Raw genomic sequence first — 23,917 nt, 5'->3', positions numbered from 1 at the left:
GTCCGAGGCAGCGACCGAGCTGCCACCTGGGACCGCAGAGCGAGGAGGAGGCCCACCTGGTCCAGATGCACGTGAGGCGGGCCCGCCCGAGGCGGCTGTGGATGACGGGCGACCAAGGGACAGCGCGCCAGAGGGCCCGCCTGGCCACCCGCCTGTCCCGTCTGACGGGGCGGATCCCGAAGGGGATCGTGCTGCAGTTGCGTCAGGGGGCGATCCCGGAGCGGATCGCGTTGCAGGTGCGTCATGGGTTGATCCCGAGGAGATACTCCCGCCCAGATCCCCTTCGGGAGCTGCGTCCGGATCCTCTGCGCCAGAAAATCCTGGCTGCATAAAATTAGAGTTATTTTCTGCAGTTTCTTCATTGATGTCGTGACCTGTTGCCTGCACACTGTCAGCGGAATAATCATCAAGAGTATTAGATACAGACATAGGGCCAGTAGCGGTGTCCATTCCTTGGAGATAATTAGGTGGCAAAAGATGAGAAGGTAAAAGGACAAGTTCTTTCCGAAGTTGTGCGCCGGCATTGGAATGTAGTTTGGCGAAGGGAAAAATTTGTTCGTCAAAAACAACATCACGGGAGATGTAAACACGCCCGGACGAGATATCAAGACATTTGTACCCCTTGTGAAGACTACTGTAGCCCAAAAAAGCACACTGCTTAGAGCGAAACTCGAGCTTGTGCTTGTTGAAAGGACGTAGGTTGGGCCACACAGCACACCCAAAAATACGAAGGAATGTATAGTCTGGTTTGGTTCCAAAGAGACGTTCGAGGGGAGTTTGATTTTTAATGACACGACTAGGAACGCGATTGATAAGGTAGACAGCTGTGAGGAACGCTTCGTCCCAAAACTTGAGTGGCATGAATGCATGAGCTAAAAGGGAGAGACCAACTTCCACGATGTGTCTGTGTTTTCTTTCGGCAGCTCCATTCTGTTGATGGGCATGAGGACAAGAGACGTGGTGAGTAATGCCAATGCGCTCAAAAAATGGGTTGAGCTTTTGGTATTCACCTCCCCAGTCTGTTTGCATAGCTAGAATTTTGCGATTGAAAAGACGTTCAACATGAGCTTGAAAGGAGTGAAATTTCTCAAACACGTCAGATTTATTTTTGAGCAGATAGATCCAACTAAACTTGCTGAAATCATCAATAAAACTGACATAGTACTTTTGCCTGCCTACAGAGACGGGTCCAGGACCCCAAACATCCGAATAAATAAGCTCTAAAGGAGCTTTGGACTCACTAGTCGAACGGGAATAAGGTAGCTGATGGCTCTTGGCCATCTGACATGCATCGCAAACCAAAAGATGGTCTTGTTTATTGGACACAGGAAGATGAAAGTCTCTGAGAATTTTCTAGACTACCGGAAGGGAAGGGTGCCCTAGATGCTTGTGCCACCGAGATGTGGATGGTGTCGATGCTGCAAGCACTTGACGATGAGGGGCACCTTGCCGACCAGTCACGGGGAACAAACGCCATTTACTCTTGTTTTGAAGAATGGTTCTCCGGGTAGCCTGATCCTTGACAAGAAAAGTTTCAGGGTGAAGTTCAATGAACACATTGTTATCTCTCATAAGTTGATAAGCAGAAAGAAGACTTTGTTCGGCACTAGGGACATGAAGAATATTGTTTAAGTTCAATGAACCAGAGGGAGTGGACAAAACTGAATGGCCGATATGTGCAATATCCATACCTTGACCGCTAGCGGTGTGAATCTGTTCATTGCCAGTGTACTGATCACGGATGACGAGTTTCTCTAATTCGCCGGTGATGTGATCTGTAGCGCCAGTGTCGAGATACCAGTTGGTATCCACACATAGGAGTGGGCTGCATTGGCAGCGCGAGGTTGGCCGCCATTGCCACCACCGCCACCGCCCTTGTTGCCGCGACCACCACCACCAGCAGGGTTGCGGACGTTGTTGTTGTAGCCCTTGTCATACCGCTTTCGGCAGCGCCACGCTCCATGGCCCTCCTCCTTGCAGATCTGACAGCGCTCGCGATCACCGCGGTCACCACCCTGGTTGCGCGGTGCGCTACCAGACGAGCCACCACCGGAGTTGTCGTTGTAGCATGGTGGCCCGGAGTTGTTGTTGTAGCCGCCGCGTCCACCTCCGCCGCCACTACTGCCGCCTCCACGGCTGTAGTTGCCGCCACGGCTGCCGCCGCGCGATGCGAGATTGGCAGAGTGATTTGGCGAAAACGCTGCCTGCTGGGCAGCGATGCGACCTTCAGCCGCCAGGAGCAACGAGAAGAGCTTCGTGAGCCCGATCGGTTGGTCCGTGGCGGTGCGCGTGGAGATTGCTGAAACAAAGCCGGTGTAGTCCGGTTCGTGCACCAGGCCCTGAACAATCTGATCGACAAGATCATCTTCTCCAAGGGGCTTCCCAGCAGCTGCAAGTTCGTCAGCAATGCCCTTCATCTTGGTGAAGTAGGCTGCTGCCGACATGTCCCCCTTGCGCGTATTACCTAGGGCAGATCGAAGCTGGAGAGTTCGTGCCTTAGATTGCGATGAGAAGCTTTGCACCAGGGCTTGCCAGATGCCAGCAGAAGTGGTATGGTTCGAGACTTGCATAAGAACATCACGAGACAGAGATGCGATCAAGAACGTAAGCACCTGTTGGTCCTGTGTCTCCCAGACAGCGTGCTCGGGGTTCGGCGTGGAGACGGTTTCCTTCTTCCCGTCGGCGAGGTCCCTCTCGGTGAGAAGAACAGCGGCTGGCTCCTTGCGTGATCCGTCAAGGTAGCCCATCATGCCTGCGGCCTTGATGTGCGGCAGGACTTGCGCCTTCCATACCAGGATGTTCTCCCTGGTCAGCTTTTCTGTGATCGTGTGACCAAGGGATGCGAGGGAGTGGGAGGCCATGGCGACGGGGGAGGAGGAGGATGACATGAGCTAGATGCGTTGGAAGGGTTTGGCTCTGTATACCATGTGAAAAGAGGCAGAAGCGTATGCAGTTAAGCAGGGACGCGTGCGTGTTATATAGAGAACAAGATTACACGGGAGGTTAGGTGGCTAGGGCTGTGGATTGATCTACAAGTAAACTAGCTAAGCCGGCGGCTCAATCTCAACAGCCCTGACCTATCCTAACACAACTACAACAAACACACGCACGCAATCTATAGCTAGATACGGTTTATAGATACACCGTATTATACAATGCTTGACACCTGGCGGGTGAGGAGGAGGCCGTTCCAGCAATCCAGGTCGTAGATGTCGCCACCAAAGGTGCCTACATCGAAGTTCGCACGGCGGACGACGGCGTCGAGCTCAGGGGGCTGATCAGGCACCGGCACGAACCGCGGGGGTTGCCCGTCCTCGGACGTAAAGGACATGGTGACGACGTAGAAGCCGAGAAGGCTGGGCGGGTTGAGGTCCCCGAAGCGGCGGAGGAAGGCCGGCGCGGAGACGAGGCGGAGCCAGCGCTTGCAGACGAGGGCGGCGCGGACGAGGCTGGTGGGGAAGGCGACGCGGATGAGGATCTCACCCAAGAGATCGTCGTCGTCGAGCACCGCCGAGAAGACCGCTGCGGCCGCCGCCGGCTCGCTCTCCCCTTCCATCTCCGCTCTCGATGTGGTATTGGGCGTCCCGTTGAGAATTTGAGAGAAGGGTCGATCGCCACGGAAAACTCAGAGGACGAGAATTTGGGGTAAGAAACAAATAGGGTTTAGGGTTTTACTTTTACGTTTACTTATACCTGGCATAGAGTCCGTTCAGGTTTACCCCTCGTCCACTCACAGATTCATCTCGGTTTCTAATTCGTGGACAGTCAAGTTTCCTCACCAAAATCATCAATTTTCTTGTCTTTCTTGTTCGTGTCCGACGGTGGCAAGGCCGCGACACGCTCGATGCGAGCTGAAGACGACGACAGAACGGCATCGGGAAGGATTAGGGTTAGTTGTTCATGTTGGTGGGAGAAAGGTGGATGAAAGGGTTCACTGCTATTGGACACTCCCAAGAGCAGAATATGTTTCAGGTTCAGAGGAGATCCAACTTTTCATAGACTGACAACACTCTTCATCACCCGGAAAAAAAAAAGACAACACTCTTCACCTGTACTAATTGTTATAATCTTCCATTTTTGTTATAACGATGTCGTCGTAATTGGGAGAACGTTATCAGTGAGAACGCTGAGACACGAATGCAGTGATGTCTCATTTAACTACACCACAAATGCGAAACATGCTGGCTAAATAGAATGAAACTGAGCCTACTTACAGTTGATTATCAGATCATGCAATTTGTTTCAGAACACTGGTCTTTGGTTCAGCTTCCAGAGAAATTTGAAGCCATAAATTACTTGTGTGGATGATATGTCTATCCAAAAAGTTCCGAAGGCATAGCAACAGTAAGATCATCCGATCAAAAAGTAGGACAGCAGGCCCAAGAACAGGCCTCACATTCTGCGCATTTGTTCGTAAGATGTATCTACCAGCAGCTTCTGCAGGTGGGCGGAAAATTATCATTCTACATAAAAACTAAATAAGCTTGCAAAAAACCACTCATCATACTAGTAAAGCAGGAGATGTTATATAGGAGTAGAAATCAACCTACATTCTCTAAAGCTTAAGAAAGACAAACTCCTGTACCGACGGCGTCTCCCCGATCAACTTGAGAGCTTCCTTGTCAGGCTCCTCATCAATCCCAATGGCCATGATGGCCTGCTTCCCAGGAGCAATCCTGCCAACGCTCATAAAGTTGACATTCAGGTTCATCGTCCCAAGAATCGATCCCACCTTGCCGATGATGCCCGGCTGGTCGACTTGCCGGCACAGCAACAGGTTGCCCTCAAGGCTGACGTCGACGCTGAAAGGGCCGACGAGCGTGAGATGCGGCGTGCCATCCTTAACCTTGCCCTCCACCCTGATGTCGCCGTCGTCAGACAACGCGCCAGCGAACTTGGACTCCACATTGGCAAGCTGGACCTGGATGGAGTTTATAGGGACCTCGGGGGAGCCGTCGAGGAGAATCTGCTCTTCGATTATGCGGAGCCCTCGTTGCTTAGCAACATAGTCAGCATTCACCATGTTAACAAATGCACTTGAAATGGGTTCGACGATCCCTTTCGTGACCATGGCACGGAGAATTCTTGTGTCCAGGTCATCCGGGTCTCTAGCTGATGAGTAGACAATCTTGACTGCCTTGATCCCACTGCCACCAGCCACGAGTTGCACGGCGAGACGTCCCAACTTCTCAGCAAGGATGACATATGGGGATAACTCGGCTAAAACCTGTCGGGACAGATGAACTGTTCAAACTGAAGCAGAGTTTGCATTATGCTGTAAATATGGAAGTCTATTCCTTGGCAATGGGAGTACCTCAGCAGAGACCATTGGGGCATTGACAGCAGTGGCAGCAAGTTCACCTTTCAACGCACCGATAACAGCCTCTGCGATTTCAAGGGCAACGCCTTCCTGTCGACGAACAGCGGGCAAAAGTTAAGAGGATAAGCTAGCATGATATGGTTCAGAGATCGTTGCAAAACAAACAGCAAACCTGTGCTTCTGTTGTGCTAGCTCCAAGGTGCGGCGTCACCGTGACATTTTCATGGTGTACTAACTTGCTGTCTTTTGGCGGTGGCTCTTCAAAAAACACATCGAGTGCTGCCTGACACACATCGCAAAGCAATCAGAAAAAGGCCAATGGAAACCTTTTGAAACAAAAAGAAAAGAAAAGAAATGTCTACTGTCTATGCTAAATAACACACTATACCCACGATAATGGCATAACTAAATGAGCCATGACAACTGTTTGACAGCAATATACACTATCAACATTTGGATTAATGGACATGACAAAAAAGACTACCTGTGCAACAGTCCCGTTATCAAGTGCTCTCAGCAATGCTTCTTCATCGACCACTCCACCCCTCGCAACATTGATAAGCCTTACTCCTTTCGTCATTTTTGCAAAAGTCTCATCGTTGAATATTTTTGTTGTTGACGGTGTTAGAGGCATATGCAGTGATATGAAGTCTGCAGTAGAGATGGCATCATCGAACGATACAAGATCCACACCGATAGCCCGGGCTCTGTCAACGGGAGCGTATGGATCATGAGCAATGACATCCATTCCAAGTCCTTTCGCGCGCCGAGCTACTTCTGAGCCAACCTTCCCGAAGCCCATAATAGCTATCGTCTTTCCAACCAAGGAAACACCAACATATTTGCTACGCTGCCATTTGCCTGAATATGCACAAAAGCAAATCATGACACTATATTAGCACGAGGTGCAGTGCAGCACGATGAATTTTGCCAGTGCTACTTAAGCATTTCATTCAGTGATAAAGTTTCCATTCGAACTTGCCATGTTGATAAATGTTCTGAACCAAACAATTACTCTGTTCTTGCACACTGTCGACTCAAATTTATGTAGTTCAGTCTTGAATTTCAGTGTACTAATTCAATATGATGCACATGATGCACATAGTGTAAAGTTTCAGTTTACTAATTCAAAGTAGCAACAATAAAAGAGAAAGAGAACGAAGCTACAGTAATAATAATATAATCCACCGAGCGACAGTGTGCGATTAACTATTAGGTGGATCACCAAACAGGATCAGAATGTTGGTAAAATGTAAAATGGAGATAACTGTTCTAGTGGATTCACTGTCGAAAATTAACTGGAAGAGAACACATTTGCGTACTAAAAGTATTAACAGCTAGTACTAAGTTGCAGATGAAGTACATTGGTCAAAATACATCGTAGGATTCTGCGATCGAGCAAATTGCCCCCGTAGGTACCCACATTTTAGAGCAATCATATATTCCATAGAGCAACAGCAGCAGACTGCTTAATAGATGGTTGCTTAATAGATCTCTGTTGAAAATTACTACTAGTACTCAAATGCTGAAATTTTAGAATCCGATACTAAAATGCAGATGTGATACATTAAGTAACTCCAGAAAAAAGTAAGTCGAACACTCAACGGTGTGAGTCGTCAGAACACATGATACTTCGGTCGACCGAATTGCTGCCGTGGCCGTAGGTATCCACCTTATCCATCTACCTACGCAGCGTGTGTGGTGAGAAGAGAACGAGGGGCGCACGCACGTACCGGCCTTGAGCGAGGCGTCGGCCTGGGCGACGTTGCGGGCCATGGCGGCGAGCAGCGCGACGGCGTGCTCGGCGGCGGCGACGGTGTTGGCGGTGGGCGCGTTGACGACGAGGCAGCCGGCCTCGGTGGCGGCCTGGAGGTCGACGTTGTCGATGCCGACGCCGGCGCGGCCCACGACGCGCAGGCGCCCGCGCGCGGCCTCGAAGACCTCCCGCGTCACCCGCGTGGCGCTGCGCACCACCAGCGCGTCCACCAGCGACACCTTGGCGCGTAGCTCCTCCGCCGTCAGCTCGTACGCGCAGTCCACGTTGGCGAACGCCCGCAGCAGCTCCAGCCCCGCCGCGCCCAGCTTCTCCGTCACCAGCACCGTCGGCCGGCCCCCGCCCGCCGCCCTCGCCGCGACCCCCGCGTGCCTCGTGGCATCCGATGACGGCGCCGCGACGAGCCTGATGGAGCGGAGAAGGAGGCGGCGGTGGGGCGGGAAGGCGCGCGCTGGCTGCGCCTGCAGGGACGGCGGCGCACCGGTGGCGGGGTCGGGGGCCGCGGCGAGGAGGTGGCGGAGCGGCGTCGCCAATGCCATGGCGTAGCTGTGCGCAGTGTAGGCTGCGTGGCTGATTGGTTGGACGATCGGAATCTGGAACGTTTGTTGTTGGGCGGACGATGGGAGGCGCGTGTTCCGCCTACGCCTGGCGAGCGACAGCTTTGCTCCCTCGCCCGCTTATCTGCGCACTGTTTGGTGTCGTCCGCACAACATTTCAGTATGGAAAGCTGGAGGCCCCTTGTCAGATGCACTCCTCCAAATTCCCAAAATATTGTACTAGGCCATGGAGAAATTCAAAAAAAAAAACGATGACATACATTAAACATGTACTCATATATCATGTCATGGGAATTCAATCCAAATTCCAAACACAACTCTATAAAGAAAAATATACAAATAGAGCTATCAATGGTACTGGCTAGTTCAATTAAAACTGGGCTGTGAATTCGGCCCATTGATAACAACTATCAATGCCGATTTTGTCTTCTTCATCATCATCTCTTCTTCTTCTTCTTCTTTTTTGGGGCAATAGTTTTTTCTCTTTTTCTCCTGCCTACATATATATATTTGGTTCGGTTTTGAAATATCGTGGTACAACAGATAAATGTAAATATCACTATCCAAAGTTTATTGCACCATTTCGATGAACCGTCAAATAGGCCAAACAATGTGGGTGTACCAAGAGTCAATGGCTGGGATTATAAGATCCATTCTCAACAACGTTGTACTGAAAAGGTTTTGCTATGTCCGGAACTTCTCCCTCGACCATCAAAGCGCCATTATATATGGTATGGCTGTAATGTTTATTTAGTACATAGGTTAAAAACGAAATGGGTGGGATGGGTATGGCCGGGTGCTAACAACATGTCCATAGTTACCCGCAAAAAAAAAGAACATGTCCATAGATATGGCTGGGATTTCAACCAAACAAAAGGCACCACGTAGATTGACAATTCTTGAAATATTTTGTGATCTATTTCTTTTTTTTCAGATCTTTTCAATACCAGACACCTCAGGTTGCAACCTGCAAGGCTTAATGCAACTCTTAGTTTGAAAACTATGTGTGAACCGAGGGGATATGCCGTATACGCATGGTTCGATGTTTGTTCAAGAATTTATAGAGGCTTTATTCCCGTTATTAAATTGGATTGAGATAACCATCTGGCAGTTATTGTACCTTTGGCCCATGTTCTTTTTATATTTGTTCCATTTCCTCCTTTGTCAGCAACATCACAATAATGTTGGAAAGTTTTTCCATGTTCACAAGTTGAGAAGGTTCATCCAGTCCAATTATGTGAGAGCTATGTATCGCCTACCGCGAGGCAGAGCTCAAGCTCCCCTTTAGCGTGGAGATAAATGGGCCGGCCTAGTAGTGCAGATGCGGACGCGTGTTTTTTTCTCAGTGGTCTCTTATTGGCTTTCACTGTTTTCTTTGGTTTTTTCCTTTTTTATTCAATTGCCTTTGTTTCTTTCTTCCTTTTTCACTTACTTTCTTCGATTTTTTTCATTTTTTTTTGACACATGTCTAAATTTTTACAGATTATACATTTTTCATATAGATCGGGAATGTTTTTTTTCATACACGTTTAACACTTTTCAGATATATGATTACCATTTTTTGTACAAATTGTACATTTTTATATAGGTTTTGCTGTTTTTTCCATACACATTGTACATTTTTTGGTATACATATAATTTTTTTAATAGATTTTTAGCATTTTTTACACACATGATTAACATTTTCAAATACATATTTGTGAATATTTATTAACATGTATTAATAATTTCTTTAAAATACAAGTCAAAACATTATTATGACTGATACAAATATGTTTTTAAGTACACGCACATTTTTTATATTGTACAAATATATATTTAAGTCAAAAACATTTTTTGAAACGCATGAACATTTTGAAAGTGGAACCTAATTTTTTAAATTGACCAAAAAACATTTTTCTGAACTAGACGAGCATTTTTACAATGTACAACATTTTTTATAAAAAGTTACATACATTTAGAAACACGTAAACATTTTTTTAAATGTCACAAAAATATTTTTGAATGATATAAAGATTTACACTAACAGAAACTTTACATTCTGCTAACATTATTAAAAATTCATTGTAAATATTTTAAAAATGAAGTACATTTAGTTTTTTGGAATATATGCATTTGTATTTTTTGAAAATATATAAGAATTTTAAAAGTAAGCTCAAGTGAAACATGACCTCACAGAACTCGGAGGGCATCGCCGCCGAGTTTCATCATATTTGGCAAGGTACAAGAAACATAATGCACAATTTTTTTTCCTTTGACGTGTGAGAGTGTGCTTGGGTTTAGCGATGATCGAGTTAGTCATATAACTATTATGGAAATCCCATCCTATTGTGACTTTGTGAGTGATCTCTCCTCCGATTCCCTGGAGTCGTCAATGTCACATCCGAGACAATGACAAGTTCTCCACCTATAGTGGTGATAAAACGATAGAATTATGAGACTAAAATAAAGTTTTGGCTAGACAGAACTGCCTATAAATAGCTATCAGCAATTGGAAGTGCAATGACGATTGACTTGGCACAATAAGAGAACTGGAGTTTCGCCATATTTGGCAATGTAACGTGAAATCGCAAGGCACTCTTTTTCCTCTAACATGTACGCGTGTTCTTGGGTTTAGTGATGATCGGTTAGCAGAATAACAATTAGGGAAAGCTCATCCTAATGTGAGTTATCTCTCTTCCTTCATATTTCCTCTCGAGCCGCCGCTATCATATACGAGACAACGACGGGTTCTCCATGCATAAGGATATAAAACGACAAAATATGGGAAGAAAATAAAGTTGTGGCGAGACAGGACCGCCTATAAATGTGAGCACCACTCGAAAGCGCAGTGACGATTGACTTAGCACAATGATATCATAGAACTCGGAGGGTGTTGCCGCGAAGTTTCGTCATGTTTGGCAAGGTAACAAGGAACACAAGGCACTTTTTTTCTCTAACGTGTGGGCATGTGTTTGCGTTTAGTGATGATCGACTTAGCACAACAAGCATTATGGAAAGTCCATCCTAATCTGAGTGATCTCTCCACGGATTCTTGTGGAGCCTCTGGTATCACAACCGAGACAACGACAAGTTCTCCACCCATAAATGGGTGAAACGACACCCGTATACGACAATAAAACAAAGTCACGTCAAGACATAATTGCTTATAAATAGTTTCTCAAATATAATTGCTTATAAATAGCAAGCGCCCATTGAAAATGCGGTGATGGTCGATTTGGCACGGTGACGTCATAGGACTCGGATGGCGTCGCCGCCGAGTTTCGCCATCTTTTGACATGGTGACAAGACATCGTCACAATATAACATTGCAGAAACACGGGGCGCCTCTCTTTTTTTTCCTCTGACGTGTGAGCGTGCGTTTGCGTCCCCAAGATATCTCGATCCAACGGCCACGAGCTTTCAGGAGACACGAGCAGGGGAGCCAGCGTCATCGAGTTGCGGAGGCCAGGAAGAGTCAGCGGAGGAATCCAACCTCCGTGCGCACCGCACCGCAAGCACGGCGGCGCCACCGGCCATCCAGTTTCAAGTGTCGCCGCATGATTGACTTGCCCCGGAAGAGGTGGCCTGGCCAGGCCATCAACTGGCGCAAGTGGCGCCTGCATGCCTGCCACTGCGATCAACTGGCACAACTCGATCGGCGTCAGGCCACCTGCCGGCCGGCTGCCCTGTGCGCGCGCACGCTGCTGGCCACACGCACGGCAGCTCATGTTTACACTGCAACTGGGAGCTCAGAGCAGGAGGAGGCATCTGTCCAATTTGCAGTGACATTTGGACAATGTTATCTTGATCCTATACATGCCATGCCACCGCTGCGCCAGCCGTTCCGCTGGGCAGATCAGAGCACGCTAGTGGCCTCTGTGTCTGACGACTGTTAGTTTGTCCTCCGGGCTATTCTTATATGGACGTCCTCCTGTCGCTATTCACCATACGTGTCAGGGTGCCGCGTCCGCGATCGCTGTCACGAAACATCGCCCCTCCTTCACACGCAACTAAACTAGTACTGGGTACGTTCAGTGCCATCCCCACGGCGAAGAAGAAGCAAGCAAGCTCCGGGACCTGCATCTGCCGCACTCGAAGCTGTCTTTCCCGCAGGTCTCAACTTTCTCTTTGGCACTGTGCAGACATAAACTAGTCCTAAATCAGTTGAAAACTCTTCGATCCATTGGCAAGTACTAGTTCTATATAGTAAAGAAATTCTAATCAAGGAGGATTAAGTAGACTTTGTACGTACGAGCGTGCACAGGCAGGCAGGCAGGCAGCACACGCGCGCACTGACACACCTGAGCTCATCCCCAGCTGTGTCCTGCCATGCGCGCACGAACTGCCCCCATTTCTTTACTGCTCATCAATCATTCCTCCCGATCGCTTTCCTTACAATAAGTGTATACGTTCCTAAAGAAAAAACTAATGAGTGTATACGTATTCGCAGGAGCATGACGGTGCTCCAGTAGCTCCAAAAAAACAAAGGTTGTACGTGTGTGCTACTGCTACCCATGCGAGCGGTAACTGGTTTTCAGCCCGAAAATCTATCATTCACGTTGAGGTCTGTACTTCGTGTTAGCGAAACACCGGACCGTCCAAGACACCGAATTTTCTTTTTTTTTTTTTTTTTTTTTTTGAGATCCATGGCAAAAAAGAATTACACCATGGTTGGGACGACCTCGTTCGTCAAAACATCTCTACAATCAGCCGGGACATCAGCTATAAGCAGGAAATCTCCAGATCTACGTGCACTAGAAGCTAGCTCATGGGCCAACTTGTTCAGACCCCTGTTTACAATACTGAACTCCGTGCTTGCAAAGCTTGATGCAATGATCTTCGCGTCGGTTATAGATGCAAAGAAGGCTGATCTGCATATCTCTTCCATCTGTAGCGCCCGCCCGATTCCCGCACAATCAGTTTCTAGGATCAAAGTACCCTGATGGTAAGTGGCAAATTCAGTCAATCCCATCACCACCGCTGCTGCTTCAGCTTCTTCTACTGAGCTGCACTGGCCCAAATGCCGGCCTACTGATAGCAAGACATGGCCTCTATGATCTCTGGCTACCGCGCCTCCCCACGTGTCCCCTGATTCCACTAGAAACGCGGCGTCCACATTCAGCTTAACTTTGCCGGCTGGGGGAGCCATCCAATGCTTGGGATTAGCACTTGTTGGCAAGCATGCTCTCGCAGGGAACAGAGACTGTTTATTCTTTTCTCCCATCTCAGCAGTTTCGCTTTCCGCCATTAGGAGCTCCTCATGTAGTCTGAGCAAGTATTGGACAGATCTCGAGACAGTATCTTTCCCATCCCCATGTATGGCATTGTTCCTTAAACTCCAGGCTTGCCACAAAATCAACATTACTTTGGTTCTGACCTCCTCAGGTTGGGCGATCAGCAGCAGTTGCAGCCAGTCTACCCCTGTATTTTTGAACTCAGATTCTCTAGGGATTTCCCAAAAGGCTCTCATAGAGTGGCGTAAAGCCAAACTTCTGGTGCATGTGACAATGGCATGGTGCTCGTCTTCCTCATCCCTTCCGCATATTTCACATACACTGTCATCCGCAATAGTCCTTCTGAAGGCATTGTGTTTGGTGGCCAGGGAGTTTGTGGCCACTCTCCAACCGAAAATTTTCACCTTCTCCGGGATCTTTGCTTTCCAGATGGCATCCCATATACTACGGTCACCCGGGTCCCTTGAGGAGCTCGTAGCTTTTTCAGTACCCTTTCCCTTAAGCGAAACTGCAAGTTTGTAGGCACTCCTGACCGTGAATACGCCCGTTTTTTCATAGTGCCAAGCGATACAGTCGTCGAATCCCCCCCGCGGGATTTTTAATTTGCAAATCTCATCCGCATCGAAAGAATGGAAAATTTGCTTCACTAGATCAACCTTCCACTCTTTTGTCTGGGGGTCGATCAACTGGTTAACCCACCTGAGTCTTGATCTCTTTATAAATGTTGCCACCTTCAGCCCCTCTTTCCTTGGGATCCATTGATCTCTCGTGATTTGAATGTTTCTTCCATCCCCGATTCTCCAGATGAGGCCCTTTTTTAAGAGTTCCAGGCCAAACTCAATTCCCCTCCAAGTGGGTGATGCATCCGACGAGAAGACGGTGTCAAGAAGGTTACCATTGGGATAATACTTGGATTTTAGCACTCTAGCACAGAGACTCTCTAGCTTGTGTAGCAGCCTCCATCCTTGTCTGGCTAGTAGGGCCTGATTAAACAGATGCATATCCCGGAAGCCAATCCCCCCATCACATTTTGGCTTCGTCATGTTCTCCCATGACATCCAGTGGACCTTACGTCTATCATCTTTGTCTCCCCACCAAAAGTCTCTAATTACCTTCTCATAATTGTCGCAAAAACTCTGATTTAGTTTAAAGACCCCCATTACATGTGTGGGCAGGGCTTGCGCCACCGCTTTCACGTTGACCTCTTTGGCCGCTTGGGACATGAACCTCTCATTCCAATTGCTGCATCGCTTCCTAAATCTCTCCATGATCGGTTGAAAATTGCCGTCCTTCATTCTTCCTTCTAGCGTTGGAAGGCCCAAGTATTTACTCTCAAACAAGGATGATCCCACTCCTAGGGTTTCTTTGATCTCCTCTCTTTCCTGGTCAATGCTCGCCTCACTAAATAATAGTGAGCATTTGTTATGACTTAGGAGTTGGCCCGTCGCCTTTTGGAAGGCATTTAGTACCTCTTTCACTTTGGTGGCCTGGGCTGTTGTAGCCTTGAAGAAAAGGAGGCTATCATCCGCGAATAGCAGGTTTGATATCCCCGGGCATCCACGACTAATTTTGATTGGTGTGATCCCTCCGTTTCTCACCTCTCTGTCAAGCAAGGTAGCAAGGCTGTCAGCCACAAAGAGAAATAAGTATGGGCTGAGGGGATCACCTTGTCTGAGCCCTCTGGAGGGAGAGAAGGTTTCCAGGAGATCTCCATTACATCTGACAGAAAATCTCACTGTCCTTACGCACGTCATCACCCACTTTGTGAACCTCTCATCAAACCCCAGTTTCTGTAGCACCTTCTCAAGGAAATTCCAGTCAACACGGTCATACGCTTTTGCAAGATCCAGTTTGTACGCGCAGTATGTGTCCCTCTGGTTCTTACTGTGTTGGATCTTATGGAAACATTCAAATGCAATTAACGAATTGTCCGTGATTAGTCTGCCTGGAACGAAAGCACTTTGTGTTTCAGAGATAAGGTCGTCAAGGAAAGGCCGCAACCTATTAACCAGAACCTTGGATATGACTTTGTAGATGACGTTGCACAAACTGATAGGGCGGAAGTCTTTGATGCTTTGAGGGTCATTGTTTTTTGGTATTAGTACTATAGTAGTCTCATTTATTCCTTCCGGCATCACACCATCACTGAAAAAATTCTGTACTCCTCTGATCACATCTCCCTTCAAAGCAGCCCAATTCCTCTGAAAAAATCTCGCCGGAAATCCGTCGGGTCCGGGGGCCTTGAGCGGACCAATCTGAAACAGTGCATCGCCAATTTCAGAATCAGAGACAGGTTTAGTTAATGCATCATTCATATGGTCCTCCACTCTCCGCGGTATGAGCTCAATTACCATCCGAGGATCGACGCCATTATCCTTCTCATACAATCCCTTAAAAAAGCTGTTTATTTCCTTATGTATCTCCTCTGTACTCTCAGCCCAAGATCCATCCCCCTTCTTTAATTTATCAATCTTATTTTTCCTCCTTCTCCAGTTCGCTTTTCTGTGAAAAAAATCAGTGTTTTTATCTCCTTCTCGCAGCCATGATATCCTTGATCTTTGTCTCCACATAACCTCCTCTCTTAAAAGCCATTCATCAAGCTCAGTTTCAGTTTTTCTAATTCTGTCGTTAGTCTCTCTTGAGCATGGTTGCAGCCTGAGTTTCTGAAGCTTTGTACGCAACGTACTGATGCTATTTTGGACGGAGTTGAACTCTCGTTGGGCCCAGCACCCTAGCACATCTTTCATTGTTTTAAGTTTTTTGGCAATGCCCTTGAGCGAAGGCACGCAGCCACCTTCCATCCATGTGTTGTGGATAGTATGAGTCAAAGATTCAGAGCGCTCCCACATACACTCATATCTGAAAGTTTTATTAATCTTTCTCCATTCTTTCCTCTTTCCAAAACGTAACAGTAAGGGTGCGTGGTCCGATCTCGAGGAACATATATGTTCCACCGTGGCTTCCCCAAAAGCTTTGCACCACTCTGGTGTGGCGACCCCCCTGTCCAGTCTCGCTTTGACGTTTTGGTTCCCTTGCTGTTTATTGTCATATGTCCAAACAGTCCCCTTGAAACCCAGGTCCTGAAGGTTGCATTCTGCAAGGACCCTGCGAAACTCAGCCATGTTCTTTTCAGACCGCTTTGCTCTCGAGAAGTGTTCGCTTTGCCACATTGTTTCGTTGAAGTCCCCGATCATGAGCCAAGGTTCAGAGGAATTGTGCCTAATTCTTCTCAAAAGCTCCCACATGTGGTGCCGCTCATGTGGTTTCGGCTCGCCATACACGAACGTACCCCTCCATTGCAAGCTATTGGGACTCAAACGGATTAACACATCAATGTACCTCGGTCCAATAGCGATTTCCTTTATTTCAACACCCTCATCATAGAACAGAGCAATCCTGGCACTCTTTCCTATGCCGGGTTGCACAATACAGTGCCTGAGGCCCAGCCTCCATTTCAGTTTATTAACGTACTCATCGCTTTTCCGAGTCTCTGAAAGAAAAACTAACTTAGGCTTGTGTGTGTGCACTAGGCCCACAAGCTCACGAACTGTACGAGGCTGCCCAATTCCTCGACAGTTCCAGCTGATTAGCGTCATGGCTCCTGGCGGGCGCTTTCAGCAGCACCCACCAGTTGACCGAGAGCCCCGGGCTCGGTTGCTTCCGTACCACCATCATCCCTTGGCTTGTTATCTTCCTCCCCGCTACCTGTACCCTTCTTTTTCTTGCAATGCTCTGCTGAATCTCTTTCTGCACTCCCCTCAGTTTTACCTGTATCATCAGCTTCGCACTCTCCTCTTTTCCCTAGCACAGAGACAGATCCCACCTGTTGGTTCTTTTCCTTCCTGTTGCTGTATTTTCCCTTCCCCACCTGCAGCCTCTGGATGTTCTGCACCTGCACATTTTCCCCGGCCTTCTCAGTTAGTTTGCTAGCGCCCTGCACTTTCACCACTACCTTCGGGACAGCAGCAGTTTTAGTACCCTCCATCACACCAGCAGCACTTAGGTCCTGTTTGTGCGTCGGGACCGGGCCAAAACCCGGTGGAAACTCCAGCTCGTGGTCTTCCTCCTCCTGTCCTCTCGCCTCCTGGGCGACGTCGGGTTTGGGAGTGGGGTGGCCATTGTTGGTGTCGAGCCCACTCCCCATCCCCGATGTGGTCGTCATGCCATTAGCAGGCGCCACTGGCACCAGCGCCTGCTCGGACGAGGTGATCTGTTCAGCATTAGTACCACGCCCAGGATCCAGCTTGATGGCGTTCACAGCTGCGATAGCAGCTTGCACCAGGGGATTTGCAATGACGTCCTCTGGCACGCCCCCATGCCTCTCTGCCACCATATTTGGTGCCTTCGTTTTTGTTGCTGCAGAGCTCTCTGAACCAAAGTGGAGGAAGCGACGGGCACTGCTAGTCTCAGGGACCACGACTCCACCCCTACTGCTACTCCTCTTGAAGGGCGATGCGCGCATTGCTGCCGAGAACCTCATCTCTTGGAGGTCGTCAGGTAGCTTACAATCACGCTGGCCATGCCCTAGATGCCCACAGTAGCTACAGAACCTAGGTAGCCTCAGCGCCGAAAAAATTTTCTTCCCCATGTGAGCAAGCCACAGCGCCGAAAATATTTCAGTGAAATAACGTTTTACTTTATTTTTTGGATTTCACTACGCATATGATGTTCCACGCGAACAAATTGCTCTGCCCACAAAGGGAGGCAAACGAATGTTTTCGCTCACTAGGCCCTTTACTGGATATCCAGCCTCATCGTCATTCCCTTGAACAAAAAGAAAAACATAGATGTAAACAAAAAGATTAAACACAAATAGAGTTGCCATGTTATGTAGCATATAAAATGCCAAGTATGCCATCGTAAAAACACAAAAGGTTTGCCATGGTATGTTAAGATAAGATCGCGATGGTATGTTCAAATAATTTGCCGTGGTATTAAAAATAAATTTACCATGGTTTGTTCAATAATTTTTCAATGATGCGCACAATTAAACTGTCATGGTCCAAAAATAATTTACTAAAAAGAAAATTGTGATCTATGCTAAAAAATTGAATCATGCTGTGGTGTGTACAAATAAATTTGCCATGTTATAATTTTTTTGCCATGTTCATTTTTTTCCAATTTACAAAAACAAAATTGATATCATAAAAGTAAGACAAATAGTTTTCCATGGTACTTAATTAGCCATGCAATTTTCTCTAAAAATGAATTTCTAAACTATATCATGTGATTTTGCAAAAAAAAAAAATATTGTGTCTTGTGAGATATTTTTTTCTCTTTATTTTGCCATGGACCAACAATAACAAGTTAATAAACTTGCCACATTATCAATAAAGCTCTGCATGTTTGCCTAAAATAATCTAGAATAACATGGAAAATATTGTGCAATAAACCAAAGGATAAACAATGTGCACATTATATGCAAATTATGTAAAAATTTCCATGATTGAAAAAGGAAAAATGCATCGAATTTGCCCATATGACTTCACAAGTAAACAAAAGAATTTTCATGGTAAAAATGGGCATGTCACAAAAGATTGCCATGCTACAAAATAAAATTTGTCATTATAAAGTAGAAAATAATTTTGACATATGACTTAACTCATAAAAAAATTCAAAAAATTTCCATATGATTTTGCAAAAACAATTCCATGCAGCTTTACAAAAATTTCCATTTTTTGTGAGAACATTTTCACTTTTAATTTGTCATGAACCAGTAATATTAAGTTAAAAATTTTACATGTTTTTTAGGATAACAGGGCAAACTTTGTGAAACAAACCAAAAGGATATGTAGTGTGCACATTATATGCACATTATATATATATATATATATATATATATATATATATATATATATTCCATGATTGAAAATGGACAAAAATGTTCTTTAATTTTCCATGTGACAAGTATTTTTTTTTACAAAATTTCCAATAGGCTGGAAAAGATTATTCTTAGAAAATGGTAAAATTGATATGGGCAAAGTAGAAAACATCCCCAAAATTTCCATGAATAAGGGAGAAAGTTTGCAAAGCCTCACATGCAAGCATGAGATAAAGACCTAAATTTTCCAAGTGTGGAAGAAAAAATGTTATGAAATTTGCCATGTGATCAAGAGAAATATCTCTTAATTTTCTATTTGAGAGAACAACTTTCTTATTGAAAGAAAATACAATGTCTAGAATTTTCCATCGGACAACTGGAAACATTTCCAGGGAAAAAATTTCATGTAAAAATGTGTGAATTTTCCATCTAAAGCATGATTTTTCCCCTAAAATTGCCATCATTGAAGAGGAACGGAATAAATGTAAAAATGCCATGTGATGAATGCAAAACAATATTCTAGAAGAATCATGTTTTAGAAAGCAAAAATTGTAAGACTTGTTATGTGAATATTACAAAATTATGTGTAAATTGTCCAGAATATATAAATTTGCCATATGAAAAGTTTAAAAATTCATAGATTTTCCTTGTTGACATGCACGAAGATTTTATAAAATTAGCCATGTTTGGAAAGCAAAACGTTATGAATTTGTCATGTTATGAACATGCAGAGAAAAATGCAATTATCCATGGGCAACCTATAAATAATCTTATCCAAAAATCATGACAAATTTGCTATGGGTGAAAACCTAAATATACCATGGAACTTTTGAATTATCCATGTGACAATTAGAAACAATTTTCTGATTTGCTATGTTTCTATGTATATAAGATTTTAGACAAATTCTGAGTTGCCATATGGTGCTTTGAAAAGGCATAAAAAGTACCAGGTAATTAATACAAATTTGCCATGCATGTATGATGCACAAAACTTGAGGAAACAAATCATCAAAAATCAAAGTTGACATGTAGTAAATTGGAAAGGGCATACAAAATGCAAGGTAGTGACTACAGATTTGCCAGACATGATTTATAGAATATGCTATACATTCAGACAATTTTCTGACATGTAAAAATGCAGCAGAACCTCTGTTGCCATCCAACTCGAGCATGCCTGACAACCACCATCCATCCCGACTTCCCCCTATCCTATGATCTTGGATGATGCCCAACAATCAACCGATTCCTACTAGACCGCATGATCTCTCGTGCTTCCAGTGGAATGCTAGCAATGATTTGGGTTAAACGTGCATGTCCTGAATTATAAGTTGATGTTGAGAACGATATACATATAGGGGAATTACGTTTGCTAAGTGAAAACACATGTTTTTAGCCGTCTTGGCAACTGTGTGTGTGCATCGTGGGCCGACCAAAATGGATATGACTCAAGTCTAGATAAGACGGTAGGAATCTACACTGGATCTCTGTAGTCTTTGTCTCGATAGATGAAATCGAGGAGGTTCAAAGTCTGGAAGAATAGCTTGAAAATGAAGCATAAATAAAGACACCATATCGACTTCAGTCTAGCATTTCTAACAAGCTACCTACGGGAAATACAATAAGAAATAAAAATGCTACAAAACCTTTATATACTGGAAAAAAAGTCGAATCAAAGTCCGATTGTGCAGTAGTACCGCTAGGAGTAGGGATGGCACCCACAGAGTATAGGTATTGGTGGAGCCACCCCATACCCTTACCCATCTCTCCTGAGCTTACCACCCTTTCCCATACTCGCTAGCGCGTACAATGTTTTTCCATGCCCACTACCCGACAGGGTGGGTACCCGCAGGAACATATAAGCATAACTACAACAATAGATTATAAAAACAACTTATACTCACAAACAACATCACTTCCTCGTAAATAACGATACATCAAAACAAGATCACATAGTCATAAATAACAACACATAGTCATACATTTTGAGTTCACAAAGTCATTGACAAAGTAGTGTAGGCTGTAGAGATAATTTTGAGTTCACATAGATTTTATATGTGTACATGGATATGTATGTATGAGTTATATGATTCCATACCCGTACCAGCTCTACCCAATAGGTTTCAGATTTCTCTATTTATATGCACATGGTAACCTTTTTTATCATATTTTTACCCTAATACCGTAAGATTTTTAGCCTAGAGTACGTGGGTAATGGATGACCATTGCCCTACCTAGTTAGGAGGACCCTAGGGCCCTAGCGGGCTGCCACCACCACCCACGCGACGCCGCCATAATGCGTCCCCCATCCCGCGTCCTCCCACTAGGCGCGGTCCGGGCCACAGACGTCGCCGTCGCGCCATGATTAGCGCCCGCGCCCCCGCTGGAATTGGAAGGAAAAAGAAGCCACTCCACTCGATCGGGCCAGGAGGAAAAGAGGAGATACCAATCCGTCCCGTCCCACCCCGGGGTCGATCGAGAGCGAGAGGACGGCGCACACCCGTCGCCGTCGTGGCAGCTCCGCCAGCCCCGTCCAGATCGCAGATCCGTTCCCAATCCCCGTCCCATCCCCCCCTGCTTTTCCCGCCCCGCACCAACAATGGTCCACCATGGATGGATTCCTTCGTGCTTTGCTTAGCAAGCAACCGCCCACCCGCTCATGATCGATCGGCCGTCATGCGCGCCTGCTAAATATGACAAGCCCGGGGCGACGGGCCGGCGGGGAATATGTATTTCTCCTTCGTTCTCGCTCTGGCTCTGCCTGCCCAGACATGTGTATGCCGTTGACGTCGAGCTCACTCCACTCCGTCGCTCCAAGTCCAAAGCGGCTTTGTTACGGGGTACAAAACGCAAGCGGAAAATGCTCTGATAAAGCGGGAAAATAAAGTCTGGTGGACTGCTGGTTGCAGGTGTAATCATTTTGCTCTTTACACGCACGCACGCACGCACGCTTCCTCCCCTGCTCTGCTCTGCTCAGCAAGCATAAAGGACACGTTCGGACGCTCTCGCTCCGGTGGATGGCAACTGGGGCCCGCATGGCAGGCCTCGCCGCCCGCCCGTGCGCTCGGCTGGCTGTACTAGCAGCAGCAGTAGTAGCTGCCCGACCGCTGCGGCGTCAGCAGTGAGCTACTAGCTCGGTGATGACGGAGGCGTTAGTAGGTAGTGGCTGACATGCGGGCCCAGGGTCGGGTCTCTTTTTTCCTTTCCCCCGCCGGTGACTGGCGCCGACGAGGTTGGCTGGCGGCTCAGGCGTAGAGGACCTGCGCGTTGCAGGGCGCCAGCCCGACGAACTCCTCAGGCCCCTTCACGACCTCCCACTCCACCCGCTCCTCCTCCGCCGCGCCGTCTTGGAAGACAGTGCCCACGGCGACGTCGAGGCCGGCGCCGACCACGTAGATCCTGCGCCTGCCGCCGCCGACCTCCTCCAGCTGCCCGGCCACCACGTGCGGCCGCCGCACCTCCTGCGGCACCCCGCCGCCGGCCACCATCCGCCACTCGTCCCGCGGCTCGTCGTACCGCTTGAGACGCCACTCGCCGTACTCGGCCACGATGTACATCCGGCCGCCGGACACGGCGCAGGAGCCCGTCCACCCTTCCCGCATCCCGCGGGCCATGTCGGACCACGCGTCCGCCGCCGCGTCGTACACCGCGCCCCGGGGCGCGCGCTCGAACGGCCACGCCCACCCCTCCGTCACGTACAGCTTGCCGCCCGCCGCCGCCGCGTCGTACCTCGCCACGGCCGCGCCGCCCCGGGCCGCCGCGGGCGCCCACCGCGCCGACTCCGGGTCGAACACCTCCGCCTCGCCGTCCTCGCCGGCGACCACCACGCGCCCGCCCACCTCGCCGGCCGCCATGTAGCCCCTGGGCGTCCTCATGCCGGCCACCTGCCCCCAGCCGTTGGTCGCCGCGCTGTAGACCGCCACGCTGCTCACCGCCTTGTCGCCGCCCTCCTCCACGCCGCCGATCACGTAGATCTCGCCGCGGGCGGGGAGGCCCACGACGGCGAACGAGCCGGCCGCGGCGCCGCAGGGGACCGGGGGCAGCAGCAGCCAGCGGCGGGAGAAGGGGTCGAGCGCCTGGCACTGGAGGCGGCGCGAGACGGGGTCGAAGGCGAAGGCGAAGAGGAACGGCAGGGAGAGCGAGACCGTCGCCGTCGCCGCCGGCGGGGCCGAGCCCTTGGCGGCGGCCCCCGGCGCGTCGGTGAGGAAGCGGTTCCAGTTGGAGGAGACGGTGCGGAACAGGCGGTGGTAGAGGAAGGGCAGGTGGAGGAGGCACTTCTCGGCCACCTCCTCCGGCAGGCCGGGGATGAGCTCCATCGCCCCCTCCTCCTCCCTCGCCTCCTCGCCGCCGGCGCCCAGCACCTGCTGCTTGCACGCCGACGAGAAGCTCATCGCGCGCCGCCGGACGGAGCTCCCGGTGCGGTTTCGCGACGGAATTTTGCCGGGCAGTGCGGGGGAGCGTTGCTCTGAGCTTTGCTCTGGTCGGAGTGGAGGATTGTGGGGGGAGGGAGGGGAGCGGTGCGTAATTTATAGAGTGGGAGAGTGGGAGAGCGGGTGGGCCGGTGGTGTCAGAGCTTCGGATCTGGCGATGTGGTACGAAGCGTTCTGGCCGTCCGATCGAGGTTCCACGCTCAGATCTGGACTCTAGAGTGCTACACGTACAGCTCTGGGCGGAGGAGCGCCGAAAACCGCACGTACAGGCTTATCGAGGATGCCTATCCAATTGACCTTTTGTTCATGCTTACAAGGCCACTTTGTTTTTCTTGTGAAATCAGGGGATCATGGATGTTTATCCAATTGGCCTTTCGTTCTGCATACAAAGCCACTTTGTTTTCCCTGTGAAATTAGGGGATAGATGGTGCTTATCCAATTGGCTTTTCGTTTCTGCTTACATGGACATTTTGTTTTTCTTGTGAAATTATGGGATCGAGGATGTATTCCTCCGTCCCGAAATACTTGTCATCAAAATGGATAAAAGAAGATGTATCTAGAACTAAAATACGTCTAGATTCATCTTTTTTTATCCATTTTGATGACAAGTATTTCCGGACGAAGGGAGTATATCCAATTGGCTTTTTGTTTCTGCGTACAAGGCAACTTTGTTTTTCTTACGAAAACTGTGACATATAATTTTGTTCAACACGATATGGGTTATATGTCATCAAAATTATATCAAACGGAAGTTCTTTGAAATGTGAGTCCAATAGCATACTTTTTGTGACATATAGCTCAC

The 23,917-nt window shown here is 47.8% G+C and overlaps 2 protein-coding genes across 3 annotated transcripts; both read right to left on the bottom strand.

The window, feature by feature from the left end:
• Nucleotides 1–4,256: 4,256 nt before the first annotated feature.
• On the bottom strand, nucleotides 4,257–7,789 carry LOC123159608 (D-3-phosphoglycerate dehydrogenase 3, chloroplastic). 2 transcript variants are annotated; one of them, XM_044577426.1, is made up of 6 exons: nucleotides 7,054–7,789; nucleotides 5,805–6,181; nucleotides 5,493–5,603; nucleotides 5,315–5,410; nucleotides 4,551–5,227; nucleotides 4,257–4,437 (listed from the first exon to the last, which is right to left on the bottom strand). In XM_044577426.1, the coding sequence occupies exons 1-5, from the start codon at nucleotides 7,631–7,633 to the stop codon at nucleotides 4,556–4,558; spliced, it is 1,836 nt and encodes a 611-aa protein (XP_044433361.1). In that variant the 5' UTR covers nucleotides 7,634–7,789; the 3' UTR covers nucleotides 4,257–4,437; nucleotides 4,551–4,555. The 2 variants fall into 2 exon arrangements, with proteins under 2 accessions (XP_044433361.1, XP_044433360.1); XM_044577425.1 differs by having other exon boundaries at nucleotides 4,337–5,227.
• Nucleotides 7,790–21,561: 13,772 nt separating this feature from the next.
• LOC123160254 (F-box protein AFR) lies at nucleotides 21,562–23,169 on the bottom strand. The gene has a single exon (XM_044578062.1). It carries the CDS (start codon nucleotides 23,074–23,076, stop codon nucleotides 21,931–21,933), a length of 1,146 nt encoding a protein of 381 aa, XP_044433997.1. The 5' UTR covers nucleotides 23,077–23,169; the 3' UTR covers nucleotides 21,562–21,930.
• Between the last annotated feature and the right edge of the window lie 748 nt (nucleotides 23,170–23,917).

This window comes from Triticum aestivum, chromosome 7B, assembly GCF_018294505.1.
Source record: "Triticum aestivum cultivar Chinese Spring chromosome 7B, IWGSC CS RefSeq v2.1, whole genome shotgun sequence".
Lineage (NCBI taxonomy): Eukaryota > Viridiplantae > Streptophyta > Magnoliopsida > Poales > Poaceae > Triticum > Triticum aestivum.
The sequence above is the reverse complement of the archived record's forward strand: the minus strand, read 5'-3'. Positions and strand labels throughout refer to the sequence as shown.